The sequence below is a fragment of the Fundulus heteroclitus genome, unplaced genomic scaffold (genome assembly GCF_011125445.2).
Source record: "Fundulus heteroclitus isolate FHET01 unplaced genomic scaffold, MU-UCD_Fhet_4.1 scaffold_271, whole genome shotgun sequence".
Taxonomy (NCBI): domain Eukaryota; kingdom Metazoa; phylum Chordata; class Actinopteri; order Cyprinodontiformes; family Fundulidae; genus Fundulus; species Fundulus heteroclitus.
The window spans coordinates 155,750-172,043 of record NW_023396680.1 but is presented as its reverse complement, the minus strand read 5'-3'; the positions used below and the strand labels follow the sequence as shown (position 1 = coordinate 172,043).

At 41.2% G+C, this 16,294-nt stretch overlaps 1 protein-coding gene across 1 annotated transcript in view; it reads left to right on the top strand.

The window, feature by feature from the left end:
- Window positions 1-135: 135 nt before the first annotated feature.
- LOC110367594 (plexin-C1-like) overlaps window positions 136-16,294 on the top strand; it is a 95,448-nt gene continuing 79,289 nt past the window's right edge. Inside the window, exon 1 of the mRNA XM_036129987.1 lies at window positions 136-261. Within this exon, the coding sequence (XP_035985880.1) occupies window positions 184-261 (78 nt within the window). The 5' untranslated portion in view covers window positions 136-183. The remainder of the gene's footprint in view (window positions 262-16,294) is intronic.

The window sequence follows — 16,294 nt, the reverse complement described above, 5'->3', positions numbered from 1 at the left end:
AGACTTAAAGCCCAGCTCATTGAAATTTGGCCCAAGTCTTCTGTGTTGCAGTTCATAAAACTCTTGAATGTCCCTTTGGTTTACAAATAAAAGAACAAGACAAATGCTGAAACAATGCTCTCTGTTCCTCAGTCAGAACCTGTGGCCCTGAAGCCAAAGGATCTGCGTTTTAAGAAGAACCACATGAGCTCAGTTCTGGCTCTCAGGCTGAAGGGCTGGATAGTTTTTTTCATTGGAACAGCAGATGGCCAGCTCATCAAGGTAGGTAGAAAAGTCACAACTTGTGAAAAAATCTGTTTGGGGTCAGGCTGTGGATCAGAACCAGGTCATGGCTCAGCTGGTAAAGTTCTAGGTTTACCAGCTGGTCGGGTATAAACATTATCTTTCAGTGTTGCACCGTTCCTTTCCCAGTAGTCATTTTCAGTTTGGGGGCTCTGTTGCTGCATATCTATCAGGAGGTCTGTTGTCAATGTTTGTTTAGCTTTTTCTTGTGCAGCTAGAATGTGCGCAGTTCCTGCTACAGCTTCCTTTGCTGTTTGATCAGCAAAGGCGCTGCCTAGTGATACTTCATCTTTTTCGTTTGTGTGAGCTGAACATTTGCAAAACGCAATTCTTTTTGGCAGTTGTACAGCTTTTAATAGTTCAATAAGTAGTTTAGCATGTGTTACAGGTTTGCCAGTAGATGTTACCATGCCCCTTTGTTTCCAATATTGTGTAAACGTGTGTACCGTTGAGTAAGCATATTGGCAATCTGTATATATTGTGACTGCTTTATTTTTTCATTGCTGTACAGGCCTCAGTTAATGCTACTAGTTCTGCTGCTTGTGCAGAATAGGAAGATGGTAGTTGCGCAGCTTTAATGATTTTATCTTTTGTTACTACTGCAAAGCCTGTAAGAGTTTTGCCTTGCTCATTTTTCCGTAATGATCCGTCCACATATAATGTTTCTCCTTCTGTTAGAGGTTGAACTTGCAGATCATTTCTGCTTTTTGCGTTTTGCTCAGCTAGTTCCTGGCAGTCGTGCTTATCTCCATCATCAGGAAGTGGTAACAGTTTAAAGTTGTGCATCTTTCAATGGTTAAATGTGGCTGCGACAGTAAGGTTGCCATGCATGATAAGTGTCGAGCTGGGGACAGAAAGGTCATGTTTGTTTGCTTGCAGTAATAAAGCTGACACTGCATGTGGAACTTTTAATGTTTTGGGATGGAATAAGACTATACCAGCATTGGCTTCTACGGCCATAGATTCTGCTACTACGGCTCGAACACAGTGTGGTAATGCACAGGCCACACTGTCCATTTTAGATGAAAAATATGCTACTGGCTTGAGTTTGTGTCAGGTTCAAACACCTAAAACATTCATTTAACAAACACAAGGAAGAGAGACAGAAGTCAGTTATAAATCTTGTAAGGAGAGCGAACAAAGACATGCTTAATTACAAATCTCCTTCTCGCTCTGAAGCATACTTCATTGCCTCCTCTCTTTTTATTATCCAAAGGAATCCCTGGTTACATTGTCAAGCTAAGGGGTAGGGAGAAGCAAAACAACTCTGTGACCTTTGAGATAATACCAAGCAGTTCACACAGTACAGTTATGCGTAAGCACTCTAGGTGGCTAAATACAGTTCTTAAGAGTTTCAAAAATATTCAGAAAAACACTTATCATCACAACATATTTCTCTGCTTTCTGCAAGCCTTCTGCAACGATTAAAAGAGAGAGAGAGAGAGAGAGAGAGAGAGAGAGAGAGAGATATCAGTCACATTTAATATCTGAATGACTAAAACCTTAAAACTTCTTAGTAGTAAAGAGTAAAAAGGTGATAAACATAAAAGTAACATAAAATATGTAGAAAATAGTAAAAATACTTCTATCAATCCCCCCTGTTATAATGTTATACTCTTTTTCTCACGTCACTTCAGGCAGCCACATAGTTTTTCAGATGGAAGGTCATTTTTTGAAGGTAAATACTAGTGCTGGGCACCGATTAATATCTTTAATCGCGATTAATTGCATAATTTGCCTGATTAATCATGATTAATCACATTGTATGCGCAAACTCCAAGAATGAATTCAAAAGTAGTGTAAAGAGCACTTTTATTTTAATGTTCTGCTGCCATATGAACAAAAGTGTTGTAACATTTGTAGCACTTATCAGTAACACATATTTAGTGTGTTTGGCATCTAAGTGATATGTTAAGCTCAAGGTGCTCCGGTGATTAGAAAGTTTAACTTGGCAGTGGTTACAACTAACTTGTTTCTGTCATATTCGTTGCTGGAAGAAGTTTAAACTGAAAATGTCAATTTAAAAGTTCTGTGACTTTACCCTTCTCCGTGTCAGCTTTGTTTTTTTCCGCATGTCAGCTTTGTTTTTTCCGCATTTTCCTTTTTCCAGCCAGCACCTTTCTTTCTGTTTGAATCCGAGGCTGGGCTGACAGCGAGGTTATTGGCGCATTATTGCCACCTACTGTTCTGATTCAAACCCCTACACCGCAGCAACAGACCTTCACAAAATAAAAGCATGTTTGCAAAATGAAAGTAAATATAGCCGTTAATAGTCTAATGAATTGTGAAATTAACGCGTTAACTTGCCCAGCCCTAGTAAATACGTTTACACTCAGGGTTCAATTTACAACAGTAATCCATGGTGTAAATACTTTAGGATTAGAAAATAAGTCAGGAAAGTGGGTTGGATAAAAGGTACCTGGCTCTTCATTGCTGTTTTCATCATCGTCATCGTGGGCTAACTGTGGATACATCCATGCCATTTTGTCCTCCATGGGTGATATTGCTGTAGTGATGAGACGATTCATCAAACAACGGAGACAAGGAATACAACAACATCCACACAAAACCAGAATAGCAGTGAACACTGCAATGGAAACTAAAATTGATGCGGCCAGAGCTTTATACATCCCAAACATGTTTAGCCACTGATCCCACATGGTAGTGTCTACTCCAGAATGCTTTTCCATCTTCTTATTGAGCGTGTGCAGGCCCTCTATAGCCTTGGTCAGGCTACTGTCAGCAGCAGTGTTGTAAGGAATGAATGTGCAGCACTGTTCTCCAAAAATAGCACAAACACCTCCTTTTTCTGCCAGCAGCATGTCTAGAGCAATTCTGTTCTGGAAAGCCATCAGTGAGGTTGCAGCTAACTGATCATGTACTGCTTCAAAACCGCTTTGTGTCCAATGACCTAATCTCCGGACGTTGTAGTGGATGTAATTGTCCTGTCTACATTTTTATTGGTCCTGCATCCCCCGGCAGAGAACCAATTCAAAACCTGTAGCTATTTGATCTGCTAATTTATATTCCACACTAGAACCACACTAGATAACTGAGAGATTAGCCCTTCGACTGTCATGGGGACCACAGGGAGTAACACAGTAACAAAAGCACATTACCCTATAGCATTTCTTGGTAATCTATCAAACAACTTGTCATCTCCACACCACCACCAGATGTCACTTCTTGCTACTGGGTTAAAATAAGGACTCACTGTTGTAATGGTTAAACACCGCGTTTTAGATACATTTCCTAATTTATGTCCATTTCCCGTCATGTTTATACAGGTGAAATTCCCAGGGGCTACTTTACTAGAAAATAATGGGTTTTTTTTTGGTTCATTGTAGTAAGCGGAAATATTGTGTCCCATTCTCTACAGGTATCATTGGGGTTGTTTTTTATTCATAACATTTGTTACGCACAGTTGAGGAATTGAGGCTGGAACTACGTTCAGTAGTGGTCTTGGGCCAGGCATATTACACAATCTCTTTTGGTTGTATTTGCTGCCTGCTCTACCATTAACAACCAGTTGTTATAAGCAGTGCAGGTTCTAGACCAAATTTAACAGGGGGGCCAGGGTGGGGCCAGTGTTTTTTCACAGGGGCACAGAACAAAAGATTGGGGGGAAAAAAACTAAACAGGTCAACATTTCATCATTTAAAATATTAAGTAAGCCAAAGAGCCGATTGTGGCTTTGGAACTACAGGTTGCAGACCCCTGATCTTTTCTCAATACAGCGGGAGCTTAACGTGAAACAGCTTAATTTTTAATTATTGTTATTTTTTTAATATTTATTTCTTAGTTATTTTGTTATTTTACTATTGGGTAAAAACATAAACGAAAAAAATACAACTGATCCAAATGACCAGTCAGTCACGGTATCTTTGTCAGCATTTATCATCCTAAGACATTTTATATAATTTTTTTAGTACAGGGGCCATAACAGGGGCCAGGAACAGTTCTACAGGGGCACAGGCCCCTGTTTACCCCTGTGTAGAACCGCCCCTGGTTATAAGTACCTGAGATTCCTGTTGTTATTCTGAAGCAATCATCAGACGTAGCATTTGGACCCACAAGAATCACTCCTTTCGCAGCAGACACCGGAGAAACTGATGGTGTTGTCCCAGTAGTATGATTAGTCTCACAGAGTATTATGAGGAATTTCGTCTTAGATCCCGAGCTGTGCGCCCACAAATACAACCCCCAACATGTGGTACGACTATTCTTTTGTTTTTTAATCCTATAGCTGGGGGGTATTAGAGATACAGAGGTTAAATTCACTTTCAATATTATCCCAGTTTCAATCTTTTGTATTCTCAGAACCTTTTTACCCCATGCTTTATTTTTTATGTCATTTGTCATATACCACGTGTGATCTCTGTAATATACACCATTAGCTCCTCAATGTGGTGAACGGAATATTTACTACTATGGAGGAGTTGGATTGCAGGCACACTAGCATTCCTGCCTGATAATAATTTGGCCCTTGGCAGAATGGGTCCTGACCTTTAATGGTTTCTCTCTTTTGTTGCTGCTAGGTTATGTTAACAGTTTTAACTTTTGGGGGTTCCCACAAGTACCAGAAGAACAAAACTGTCATGTTTTGAGCTCCTGCCTTAGTTTAGTTTCTGTTTTCTTTCTTGTTTGGTTTCTATTATAGCTTGTCCTGTTTTAGTCTTAGTTTAGGTTCTGTCTTAGTTTTGGTTTATGTCATAGTTTGGGTTTTGATTTTGTTTGTTATCATTCACTTGGCCTGCTCAGATCACTTCTCTGTATGCAGCCTTTCATCAGTCAACTCAGTTCACCTGCTAGCTATCTGCCGGCTCACCTCACCACCTGATCTGTTTGTTTATCACTCTCCTGTCTAGTCAACAGCCAATCAGTTCGGTTCATCTCAGTCACCACCTTCCCTCTGATTATTCTCACCTGCCTCCTCTAATTAGTCTTCACACCTGTTCATCTGCTCACTCCCCTATTTAATCCTGTTTCACTCCCTTACACATTGCCAGACCATTAACGAGCCTTTGGTAAGCTTTGTCTAGTGGTCTCTCTCCTGATTGTCCTGTAGATATTACCCCGATTGCTAGTGATGGTGAGATGAAGCCTCATGAGGCATTGGACCACTTGAGCCAACTGGTTTGAGAAAGGGTTAATTTCTTGGAACTTTATGTGTACACAAAACCACCTACTGGCGAGGTGCATAATCACAGCCAGCTGTAGTTTAACACGTGTGATGCATTAATTTTTTGTCTATTATGGCTCTTGGGAATGACTTCACAAAACGTGTAGGACAAAATCATTTGTCTACATAAATTATGTATACACACACGTGTTTAATAAAATATTGTTTGAATGTATTCTGTGTGTAATTATTCCCAAAATAGTAGTGTCATGTGATATGGCATGGTGTGTAATAATCAGACCTCTCAACTTAAGTTAAGGGTGAGATTATGCTAATTTTGGGGGGGGGATTATGGTCAACGATTTCCCCCACTGAAGCACACAGAGGTTCACGGTGCGTCTTTACGCATGATCCTGGTGCTGATGTCTCCCTCCTTTCAGCTCAACGCACTTCTAGACTGTTGCAGTTTATAACATTCTCATCCCCTTTCACATCGACAGGTTTCTCAGTCAGTCGCCGCGCTGACCAGACAAATTTCTATTGCTCTCGTCAGTGCACTCTGGGCGGTGCGGTGGGCTGATTTTACCCCCGTTGGTGCGCTGCATGCAACGGATAAACTGTGTGGAAAATGCATAACTAAATACTGTAAAGGGCTCCTATAAAGGGAACAGGGGTACTGACAGGTCTGAGATGAAGCCCCTGATGTTACAAGTTCTTTAAAATTACCCTTAAAAGTGCGCACCTGAATTAAAGCGCAAGGCAGCAGCCCACCGAAGCGCCACTGATTCTATGTTGTTAAAAACGAAAGAGCATGAAACACAGCTACTAACTCTCCTATTGCTACAGATGTGAGGACATTAAATGTAGTGATTCACATTTTGAATGATGAACGGTGATAAAAGCACCTGCTCCGAGGGAAAGGAGGGGGGAAGAGGAGCAAGCGCTGAAGCACAGAAATACGGTGCATATAGTTAAAAAATGCAGAATTAATAAAAACGAAACTTATAAACAGACCAAGTGGCGTTTTAAACTGCATCTGGTTACCAGAACTGTTTTATGATCCAGCGTGCAGCCATGACTGGTTCTGAATGAACCGGTCATCTCTGGCAAAACCTGAGCCACTTCCCGAAGCAGTCACGTGGTACAGCCAGGCAGCGAGGCTTCAGACGTCATCGTTTTCGGCTCCTCCCCTAAATTAAGCAAGCCTCGATTTGTGCTTTAAGGAAACGCCCCCTCCATTAGTCGACACACGCCTCGAAGCCTCGGCACATCACGAAACATCACTACCGATTGCCTCTTTATGTCTGAGCCAGCTTGATCCCTGATTCTGTTTTCTCTTGCCTGTTCTAACTGCCTGCCTGTTTTACCTGACCTGATTCTGTTTTTGGATATCTGAGCTTGCCTTATCCCTGCCTGTGTTGTCTGCTGAACTGTGTACCGACCTTGGACTGTTATATGACCAAGGCAAGGCAAATTTATTTGTATAGCACAATTCAGTACAGAGACAATGCAAAGTGCTTTACATGATTAAAATACAGGAAAATAAAACAGAATATAAGTAAGTAGGAATAAAATGTAGAAACAAAATAGAACATCAATAAACAGTTGGATTAAAAAGTTGAACTAATGCTGTTTCAGTAGAACAGTTTAACTAGAACAGTCAAAAGCAGTCCTAAACAAATGTGTTTTTAATCTTGATTTAAAAGAACTCAGGTTTTCCACACTTTTACAGTTTTCTGGAAGTTTGTTCCAGTTAAGCGGAGCATAGGAACTGTTACTGACTTCACTGCCTCCCCGTTTGCGGTGAAACACCATCGGTGGAACCAGCTCTTTTTACCCTTCAGGCGACCCCCACTTCTATATTACCTTGAATGTAGGACGCATAAAACAGACAACTATACTTTTAGTTATATTTTATCTACGTAAAGACAGAGAAACTGTTACAGTCACACCAGCACTGATGGGCTCTTGATCGGCAAGAAGCCCCGATTGCTCATTACAGAAAAATTTTAAAGGAGTTTAGGTTAACACCCATAAAAGGCCGTACACATCCAACCTGCGTCATCAGTCGATAAACTGTGTCACCTCCGGGGTGGTATCTGATAGATATGTGCCAATCTTTTTGGGTCGGTGCTATCTAAGTGTGCCATGCAGTTCTGGGATAAACAGCTCGTTCCACTTGACCTCGTTGATATCCTAACAGACCCCCTGATGATGTACCTAAATGGCACATCACCAAAGATGATCAACCAGTGGAACGACAGCTCTCAAGCTGTCCCTCTCCTAGAACAGCTGGTGATTCTGTCCACTCCAAGCAATTCAAGCACGTCAGCTTCCGGCTTCCAGAGTCCGTCTATCTGTGATCTCCATGGCAGTCGATAGTGCGGCTCAGTCTCTGGGGTCACACAGTCTCTGCTGGTGTGCCTGAGAGGCACATCATTAAAAAAAAAACAGTCCAATTGTCCGTTAGCCCCCCCCCCGTTGGTGTGCCTAAAATTCACATCACAACGAAAATAGTTCCAAGAAATCGGCTGGACAAACATCAATGGAAACATCTTAGCATTAATCAGCATGAATACTTCATAATTCAGCATTTTTTACTCAAGACCACAGTCCCAGCATTTTATCTACAATTTAGGGTTCAACTAATTGAGCTAGGCCTGTTTTAGGTTCCTATGAGCACATTATTTTAAGTTTACTTTAGACTAGGTAAGCTAAGACTATTTAGTAATCAAGGCCAAATTCGTCTACTCTACCTCCACCCCAAGAAACCTCCTACTTGCTCCTCCACCCCCCATTCCCATGGACAAACATCCATCACTTTCAAACCTCACAAATCCAAGAGTACCAGTAGGGGGCATCACAGGGCAGGCTGGGTCTTCAGCAGAAAAAACCCATCTCTCTAAGAAATGGTAAGAAATGGAGCCCAGTCTAGGGGAATCCCACTCTGGGCCAATCTGAACGAGAAGACACCCTGTATTGAATCTAAAAATTAGCCTTACCGAGTAATTTATGGATCTGTGGTACCCATCAGATCCTGGTTCTCTATATAACAAAGCAAAAAGATTGCAAGAACTGTAGGTCTTGGTTTATGTGTCTGTAACAGAGAGTTTTCATTCTTAATCACAAAACCATAACAATCAACTTAATGCAACATCACAGTATAAACATCATAGCACACAAAATCAAACATGAAGACGGAAGTCAGTGGAAAAGAGAAAAATAAAAACATTTGTGAGATAAAAAGAGTCCATACATCAATAATGCAAGTAAAAACCGTCAGGCCTGTCTGAGCACGTGGCAGGCATGAATCTATTTGCGCATAAGTGGTCGGCTCAGGGTTCTCAGGCAACTGCTCCTTCGTTGCAAAAAGAAAAAATTAAAAATTAAAAAAATCATAGTTCTCTGGCATGTTACTCCCAAACTTCTTAAGTCCTTTTCTTGCTCCTCTGCGTGGACAAAACAATTTAGTTGGATGGTAATGAGTGTTCGGTCCTGGCTCGGGCAATAAGCATTTCAATCCTAGTAAAATGCTCTGTGGAGACGGTTGGCAGACACCAGGCCTTGTTTACTGTTGAAGAACAGAAACAAGGTGTAATTAGTGTTCTCATCAAGACTCCCAATCTTCTGTCATTGACCTTCTTCAAACACTTTCACATCCAGATATTTCCGTTCACAATTATTGTGGTCTTAGTTTAACCTCCCTTACTGTAATCATTAGATCTTGCATTATCTGCAGCTGCACTCCTCTATGTATATTTGCAGAATAATGTTGTGATATTAATCAGAAGCAGCCCTATGTATCTATTGTCTTATTTTAAAAAGCTCAGCTGAGAAAAAGGAAGTGTGTGCATGCCCCTAGCGCACACAAAGTCGCAATTGGCTGCCATTCAGGAAGTGGGTGTAGCCCAGGGCGGAGACAGGAAGTAGTTCTGTGAATCAGTTTCAGCTTGACGTGCATCAAACCAAAGGACTTCTAGTTTAATACGCCTCCACCTAAAGTGAAGAGCAATTCTAACCCCATTAATTTTTTTTTTTTTTTTTAATCACTTCTGTTGGTTTTAACAGACAGCTTTACTAATCAACCCTGGTTGTATTTTATTACCATCTGTTTGAATTTTGTTTGAAACAAACCTTCAAACTGTAGTATGCTGTGAGCAATAACTCCTTGTTTGTCTTTAAAAACATCTCTCCCTGGTCATTTAACTGCTCCACACTGCTCTAGATAGATTTGTTTTTATGAGACTTTAAACCTGTTTCAGTCATCTAACATTAGTTTAATTGTTAATACACCCAAGCATAACTTTAACCCATAATTTTAAGTAAATCAATTCTTTAACAAGTCTCTTGTTCTCGGTTTTCATGTATTTAGTTTACCCTTGAGAAGCCTTAAGCAGATATTACTCCGAGTGATTTTTTTTTTACATCTTCATTTATCCATTATTATTATTTCTACTTTTACTGCAGTTTTCCAAATCTAGGACGCACCTTTTGTTAAATTTTATCACCCACTGATCTATGAATCCTTATTCTATGTTTGCACTGTCTTGTTCCAGCAGATTAAAAATCCCCATTCCAGAATTTGCTTTTTTGTTTCATCAATCACTGTCTGTTGTGATTATTGAAGGAATTGTGCAGTTCCTTTAAACCCTCTTAAATATTGACCACCCGTTGGTAAATGATCAGCATCAAGTTTTGCCCTTCTTCTAATTCTTTCTTTAGCCTTATTATCTGCACCTTAAATTGTGGATTAGTGGAATTCTTTGTTTGAACACGTCTGTGTCCGTATTTGTGTAGGCCTGTGTAATTTTGTTCTTTGTGTTTTAAGTGTGAACCTGGTCAGGATAGAGAAAGTCATCTCTGATGCTCCTTTTGGCAACCCCAGCAAACCCAAAAACAAAAACATTTTCACATTCAGAGTTAGGTTACAGGTAATCCCTGTGGGAACACGATGTCGTCTCCTTGGTCCAACCTGGTTCCATGTGCCTGGGCCATCGAAACACTCCACCACCTGTGACAAATCTCTGACATTTTCAAACCAGAACAGCTATTCCTGGGTGTCCAAACCCCCTGTCTGTGAAATGTCTCTCGTCGTAAGCCCAGGCTTTCAGTTTATCTCCTCTTAAGTGTCCTGCTTTCGAGCCCATTAACCATTAAGTTGCATATTGTTGAATCCCCATTTTCAAATGTTCTTTTGTTAAGAGTCCAAGAGTGTGTTCTAGGTGCATTTACTGAACTCCAACCTCTCCATGTCATGTTCATGAAACCTTGTAGTGGAATTCCATCACCTGTGAAGCAAAGCAGTCATGCATAGTCCTGTTCAAGATGTTTTTAGCGCAGCAGGAGTTTCACTGTCGGGTGCCATTGCAGCTCTGATGTTCCTCAGAGCCAACCTTCATGCATTGATATCATGTTGAAGCTGTTATCCTCCTATCATCATCTTGTGTCCAGGAGTCGCTTCTGCTGTCCTGACCAGATTCCAAACGTCCAACTAATTTAATTGACCTCATTTCTTTTCTGTATGTACGCAAGAGGACGATTGTTAGATTATCCTGGTCTAAAAGACCTCTAGGTTAATAGTTGGCTAAACTCTGTTTATGTGTTTTTTCCCTTCTGGATGTTTTTACATCTAGCTAAAGGACAACTATTGCGATATTTTGTGTTTGAACAGAGATGTTAAGTCTCCCCAAACCTTTTAGGTAACTGCGTACAATTCCAAACTATTTTCACTGGTGCTTTAATCCCTAATTTACCCATTAGTTAGTAGAATAAGTCATTATTCTAATCTTGCAGTTTTATCCATTTAAATCCATAACCTTTGTGGTGCTTTATTGATGTCTGCCGGAGTGGCAGATTTTACAGGCATCCTAATTATTTGGTTCTTATTTGCGCCTCTGCTGACTTCAACATACCCAGTAAATGTGGTGCTCACAATTTCTCCTTTGCTTCAACAGGTAGCTTAAAAGGCTCAGAGTTTATTCTGCTTATATTGCAAAAATTAGCTTGCTCACTCGTTCATTGATTCCTTTATGCAATTAACTGTTGCTGTAATGCTTACTTCAACTGTTTTGCCCACTAGTTTATTCGTTATAATAATTATCTCTTATTGATGTAAATGTACTTTTTCCCATATCGTCTGAATCGCATACATTGTTCTTATCCACTTTCTTTTAATGTTTAAACGGCCCCTCTATGTATCCCACTCGTTGCTTTAATCACCAATATTCATAAGTTGTTGAACCTGTTTAGGTTTAGCATAATTTCTTAAGATGCTCTATGCTTTCATCACGTAACTTAATATTTTGGTGCAAAATGAATGTCTTTTAGCGGTTTCCCCTATTTCTTCTTGTGCATAATGTATTTTACGAAGCTTGTTGTATCTTAAAGGTGCCTCTTTGAATCTTAGTCAAACCCCTTGTGGGGTTAATAAAATTCCAAAACATATCTATATATGTTTTAGATGGTTTATATAAAACTTTGTTAGAAAAGTAAAAGAAAATCCTTCTTATCTTTGTGAGCTTCTACCATCTTTGTGTCCAGACCAGTACCACTTGTCCGAATGCGTTTGACCCTCTTATCGCTCGCTAATAACAGCTCTGACTTAAAACAATTAACATCCTAGGGGTTTAATAATAATCTTGATTGCGTTTAATCTGAAAGTTTTCTCCTAAGCGCATCCGCCAATGTGTTTGTTTCTAATGTGTGTTTTGTTTTTTAATTGTGTACAGGGAAATCTGATGTGAAATGCAGAAGGGGTGTCTGCCAACTCATCTTTATTTAGTGTTGCTGTCCATTGAAGGTTATCCGATGCCTCTGTCTTTGCCCCTGCCATTAGTTGTCCATTTTCAATTCAATTCAATTCAATTTTATTTATATAGCGCCAAATCATGAAACATGTCATCTCAAGGCACTTTACAAAATCAAGTTCAATCATACTATACAGATTGGGTCAGATTATACAGATTGGTCAAAAATGTCCTATATAAGGAAACCTGTTGATTGCATCAAAGTCCCGACAAGCAGCATTCACTCCTGGAGAAGCATAGAGCCACAGGGAGAGTCGTCTGCATTGTACATGGCTTTGCTGCAATCCCTCATACTGAGCAAGCATGAAGCAACAGTGGGAAGAAAAACTCCCCATTAACGGGAAGGCAAACCTCCGGCAGAACCGGGCTCAGTATGAACGGTCATCTGCCTCGACCGACTGGGGTTACAGAAGACAGAGCAGAGACACAACAAGAGAGACAAAAAAGCACAGAAGCACAGATTGATCTAGTAATCTGTTCTACATTAGATGGTAGTAGCGGGTGAGCCGTCTTCTCTGGATGATGTCACAGTTAACAGAACGCCAAACCAGGTGTACCTACTATGAAAAAAAAGAGAGAGAGCTAAAAGTTAAAAGCTGAAATGACGAAAGTCATTTCAATGTAATACAATGCAAAACTGGAGAACAGTAGACTGAAGAACAGTAGAAATCAGTAGAGTGAGAAAATTAGACCCTGATGTCCTCCAGCAGCCTAGGCCTATCACAGCACAACTATAGAGATAGCTCAGGGTAACATGAGCCACTCTAACTATTGGCGACAGTCAAACAAACTCTGCGTCGCCGAGCGGCTGAATAGGGGAATTCTTGTTGACGCGCTCGCTATTCAAAACTTCAGTCCAAGCTGCGGTTAAGATCCTTTTATTGTTGTTGATCTTCATAACACCAGTTGCAATGAAGCAAAAAAATGAATCCACAGGTTCAAACCGTGATCAAAGGCAAAAAGTACAAAAGGCATCCAATGCTTAAAGCGGTCAGCAAAAAGTAGACATCCCCCATCACCCACTCACTGACAACTACTCAGGTGAGCAAAACAGGTGATCTTACAATCACTGCTGACACCACGTGATCAATACCACACCCATCCACCACATTCCGGCCCCTAATTATTACATCATTACACAGTAATAATTACACATCCAACACCATATGCTAAAATATACATTATATCAGAACACTGAATGAGACATTACACATTGAAATAGTCCATAAACTCATTTCCTTTTTTCTTCTTTTGTCCATATGTAGTCAGTCAGTCAGTCATAGGCCAGAGGTTACCAGCACTTAGCCTAATATAGTCAGTCTGCGATGTACATCTAGTAGTATTAAAGTCAAGTCAAAGAGTCATGTCAAACCAGGTCGAAAAAGTGTTGTCTTTATTGGTCGGATCTCTCCTGAAGAAGGCATATCTTTGTGATGGGTCTGCATAAATGGCTGGTTGGAGTCTTAACCCAGACCTGGCGTACAAGCCCCCTTTTGTCTGGTACAGTTTCTGTGATTTTGCCGATGATCCAGGAACCACGAGGTGCAGAGTCATCCACTATAAGGACCACGTCTCCAGGAACAAAGTTCCGTTTAATTTTCATCCATTTTTGGCGCTGTTGAAGCAGTGGCAAATATTCTTTAATCCATCGTTTCCAAAACAGATCAGATATGTATTGGACCTGTCTCCATCGTTTGCGTGCGTAAAGGTCACTTTTCTGGAACAAACCAGGTGGTAAGCACGGGTTAGACTTGAGCAGAAGGAGGTGGTTTGGTGTTAGAGCTTCCAGATCATTTGGATTGGTAGATTCCAATGTAATAGGTCTACCGTTGAGGATTGACTCCACTTCACAGAGAGCAGTTTGAAGTCCTTCTTCATCCAAATGCTGTGTCTGCAGGGTAGAATTAAGGACCTTTCTGATGGAACGAATCAATCTCTCCCATGCTCCACCATGGTGCGATCCAGCTGGAGGATTGAAGATCCATTTCACTCCCTTCAACAACAGCGTATCAGTGATCTTTTCCTGATTCCACTCTTCTATGGCTTGTCTCAGCTCACGCTCCGCACCCACAAAGTTGGTTCCATTATCAGACCGCAGCTCTTGAACTTGGCCTCGCCTTGCAATAAAACGGCGTAAGGCATTAATGAAGGAGTCTGTGTCAAGAGATGAGGCGACCTCAATATGTACAGCTCTAATTGCTAAACACGTGAAGAGAACTCCATACTTCTTCACAAGACTTCTCCCACGCTTGACTTCAAATGGACCAAAATAATCAACTCCAACAAAACTAAAAGGGGGTTTCTCAGGAGTCACTCTGCTTTCAGGCAAGTCAGCCATTTGCTGCTGGCCTGTAGCTCCATGAAGCCGTCTGCAGGTCACACACCTTGACAGGATGTTTCTAATCAAGGCTCCAGCACCAGGAATCCAATATTTCTGATGCAGCTTTGAGAGCATGTAGTTCCTACCACCATGACCCACACTTTTATGGATATGCTGAAGAATGAGATCAGCAATGTGAAGGTCCTTAGGAATTATGATAGGATGTTTGGAATCTTCAGACATGACAGCCTTGCTGAGACGTCCTCCAACACGCAGCACGTTATCCTCTAGAACAGGATTCAACTTGTATATGTGACTGCTTCGCTTCACGCTCTTTCCCTTTTGGAGACAGGAGATCTCTTCAGCATATCTTTTCCTCTGACAAAACTGGATTATCTGCATCTCAGCATCCTCAATCTCTCCCAATGAGAGAAAGTCATTACAGAACTCAACCCTAGGATGAGCACATTTAGACAGAGCTGTATTAGATGCAGGCTGGAAATGTGTCTTGTTCTTCTTGCGATGTAAGAGCAATGTTTTGAATCTCAAAATCCAACTCATCACCCTGACAAGACGAGTCCAGGATGAGGTACGATGAATCAAGGAATCCAATGGATGGTCATGATCATGTGTGGGTGAGACAACCACAGAGGCACACATCTTGACTTCACGGTCTTCAGGTGAAAGTTCCTGCAAGTTCTCTGGGTTAACTGGCCAATCTGTCTCTGGCTGTGTAAGGAATGCAGGACCAGATAACCATTTAGTGTCACGCAGAAAAGATTCTGCCTTCATACCTCTGGAGGCAAGGTCTGCAGGGTTATGCGTTGTATTCACATACCTCCACTGTGATATTCCAGAAGACGTGAGAATCTCAGACACTCGGTTCACCACAAAAACACGAAATCTCGTAGTTTTGTTATTGATGTATTTCAACACTGAGGTGCTGTCTGTCCAAAACATTGAGTCCAAAAGAGGTAGCCTCAGCTCTCTTCTCCAAAGTCTGTCCATGCGAACTGCTAGCACAGCCGCTGTCAATTCCATACGGGGAATTGTGACTGGTTTTAAAGGTGCCACCCTGGACTTCCCCATTATGAAGGAACTGTGTGCCTGTAAGAGACTGTTGTGCAGCAGCAAATAGGTAACAACACCATACCCCTTCTCACTCGCATCTGCAAAGTGGTGCAACTGAGCAGTAGTTTTTTCTCCAAATTCAGTAGGTTTTAAAGATCGTTTGATGCTGATGTTGTCCAACAGGTGCAGTTCTTCCACCCACCTTTGCCACTCTTGAGCAACATCTGATGGAATAGCATCATCCCATCCAATCCCCCTTTGACACAGATCTTGAAGTATCCTTTTAGCTGTGAAAATGACAGGAGCAAGGAATCCCAGAGGGTCGTAGAAGGAGCTGACCATAGAAAGAATTCCTCTCCGGGTCAATGGCCTGTTTGGGATGGAAATGGAGAACTTAAACGCATCTGACTGTAAACACCACCAAACTCCTAATGCTCGCTCAATAGGCAATAGGTCACAATCCAAATCTAGATTTTTAACTTCCTTAGCTCTCTCCTCCTCAGGTATTACTGCCAGGACCCTGCGGCTATTACTTATCCACTTTGTTAAGTGGAAGCCTCCCTTGGCGCAGATGAGTCTGAGGTCTGTGTAAAGAGAGATTGCTTCCTCTTCAGTGCCTACTGAAGCAAGGCAGTCATCCACGTAGAAATTATGTAGAATGGTGTCAATCACCTGCTGGTTGAAGTGTGTTTT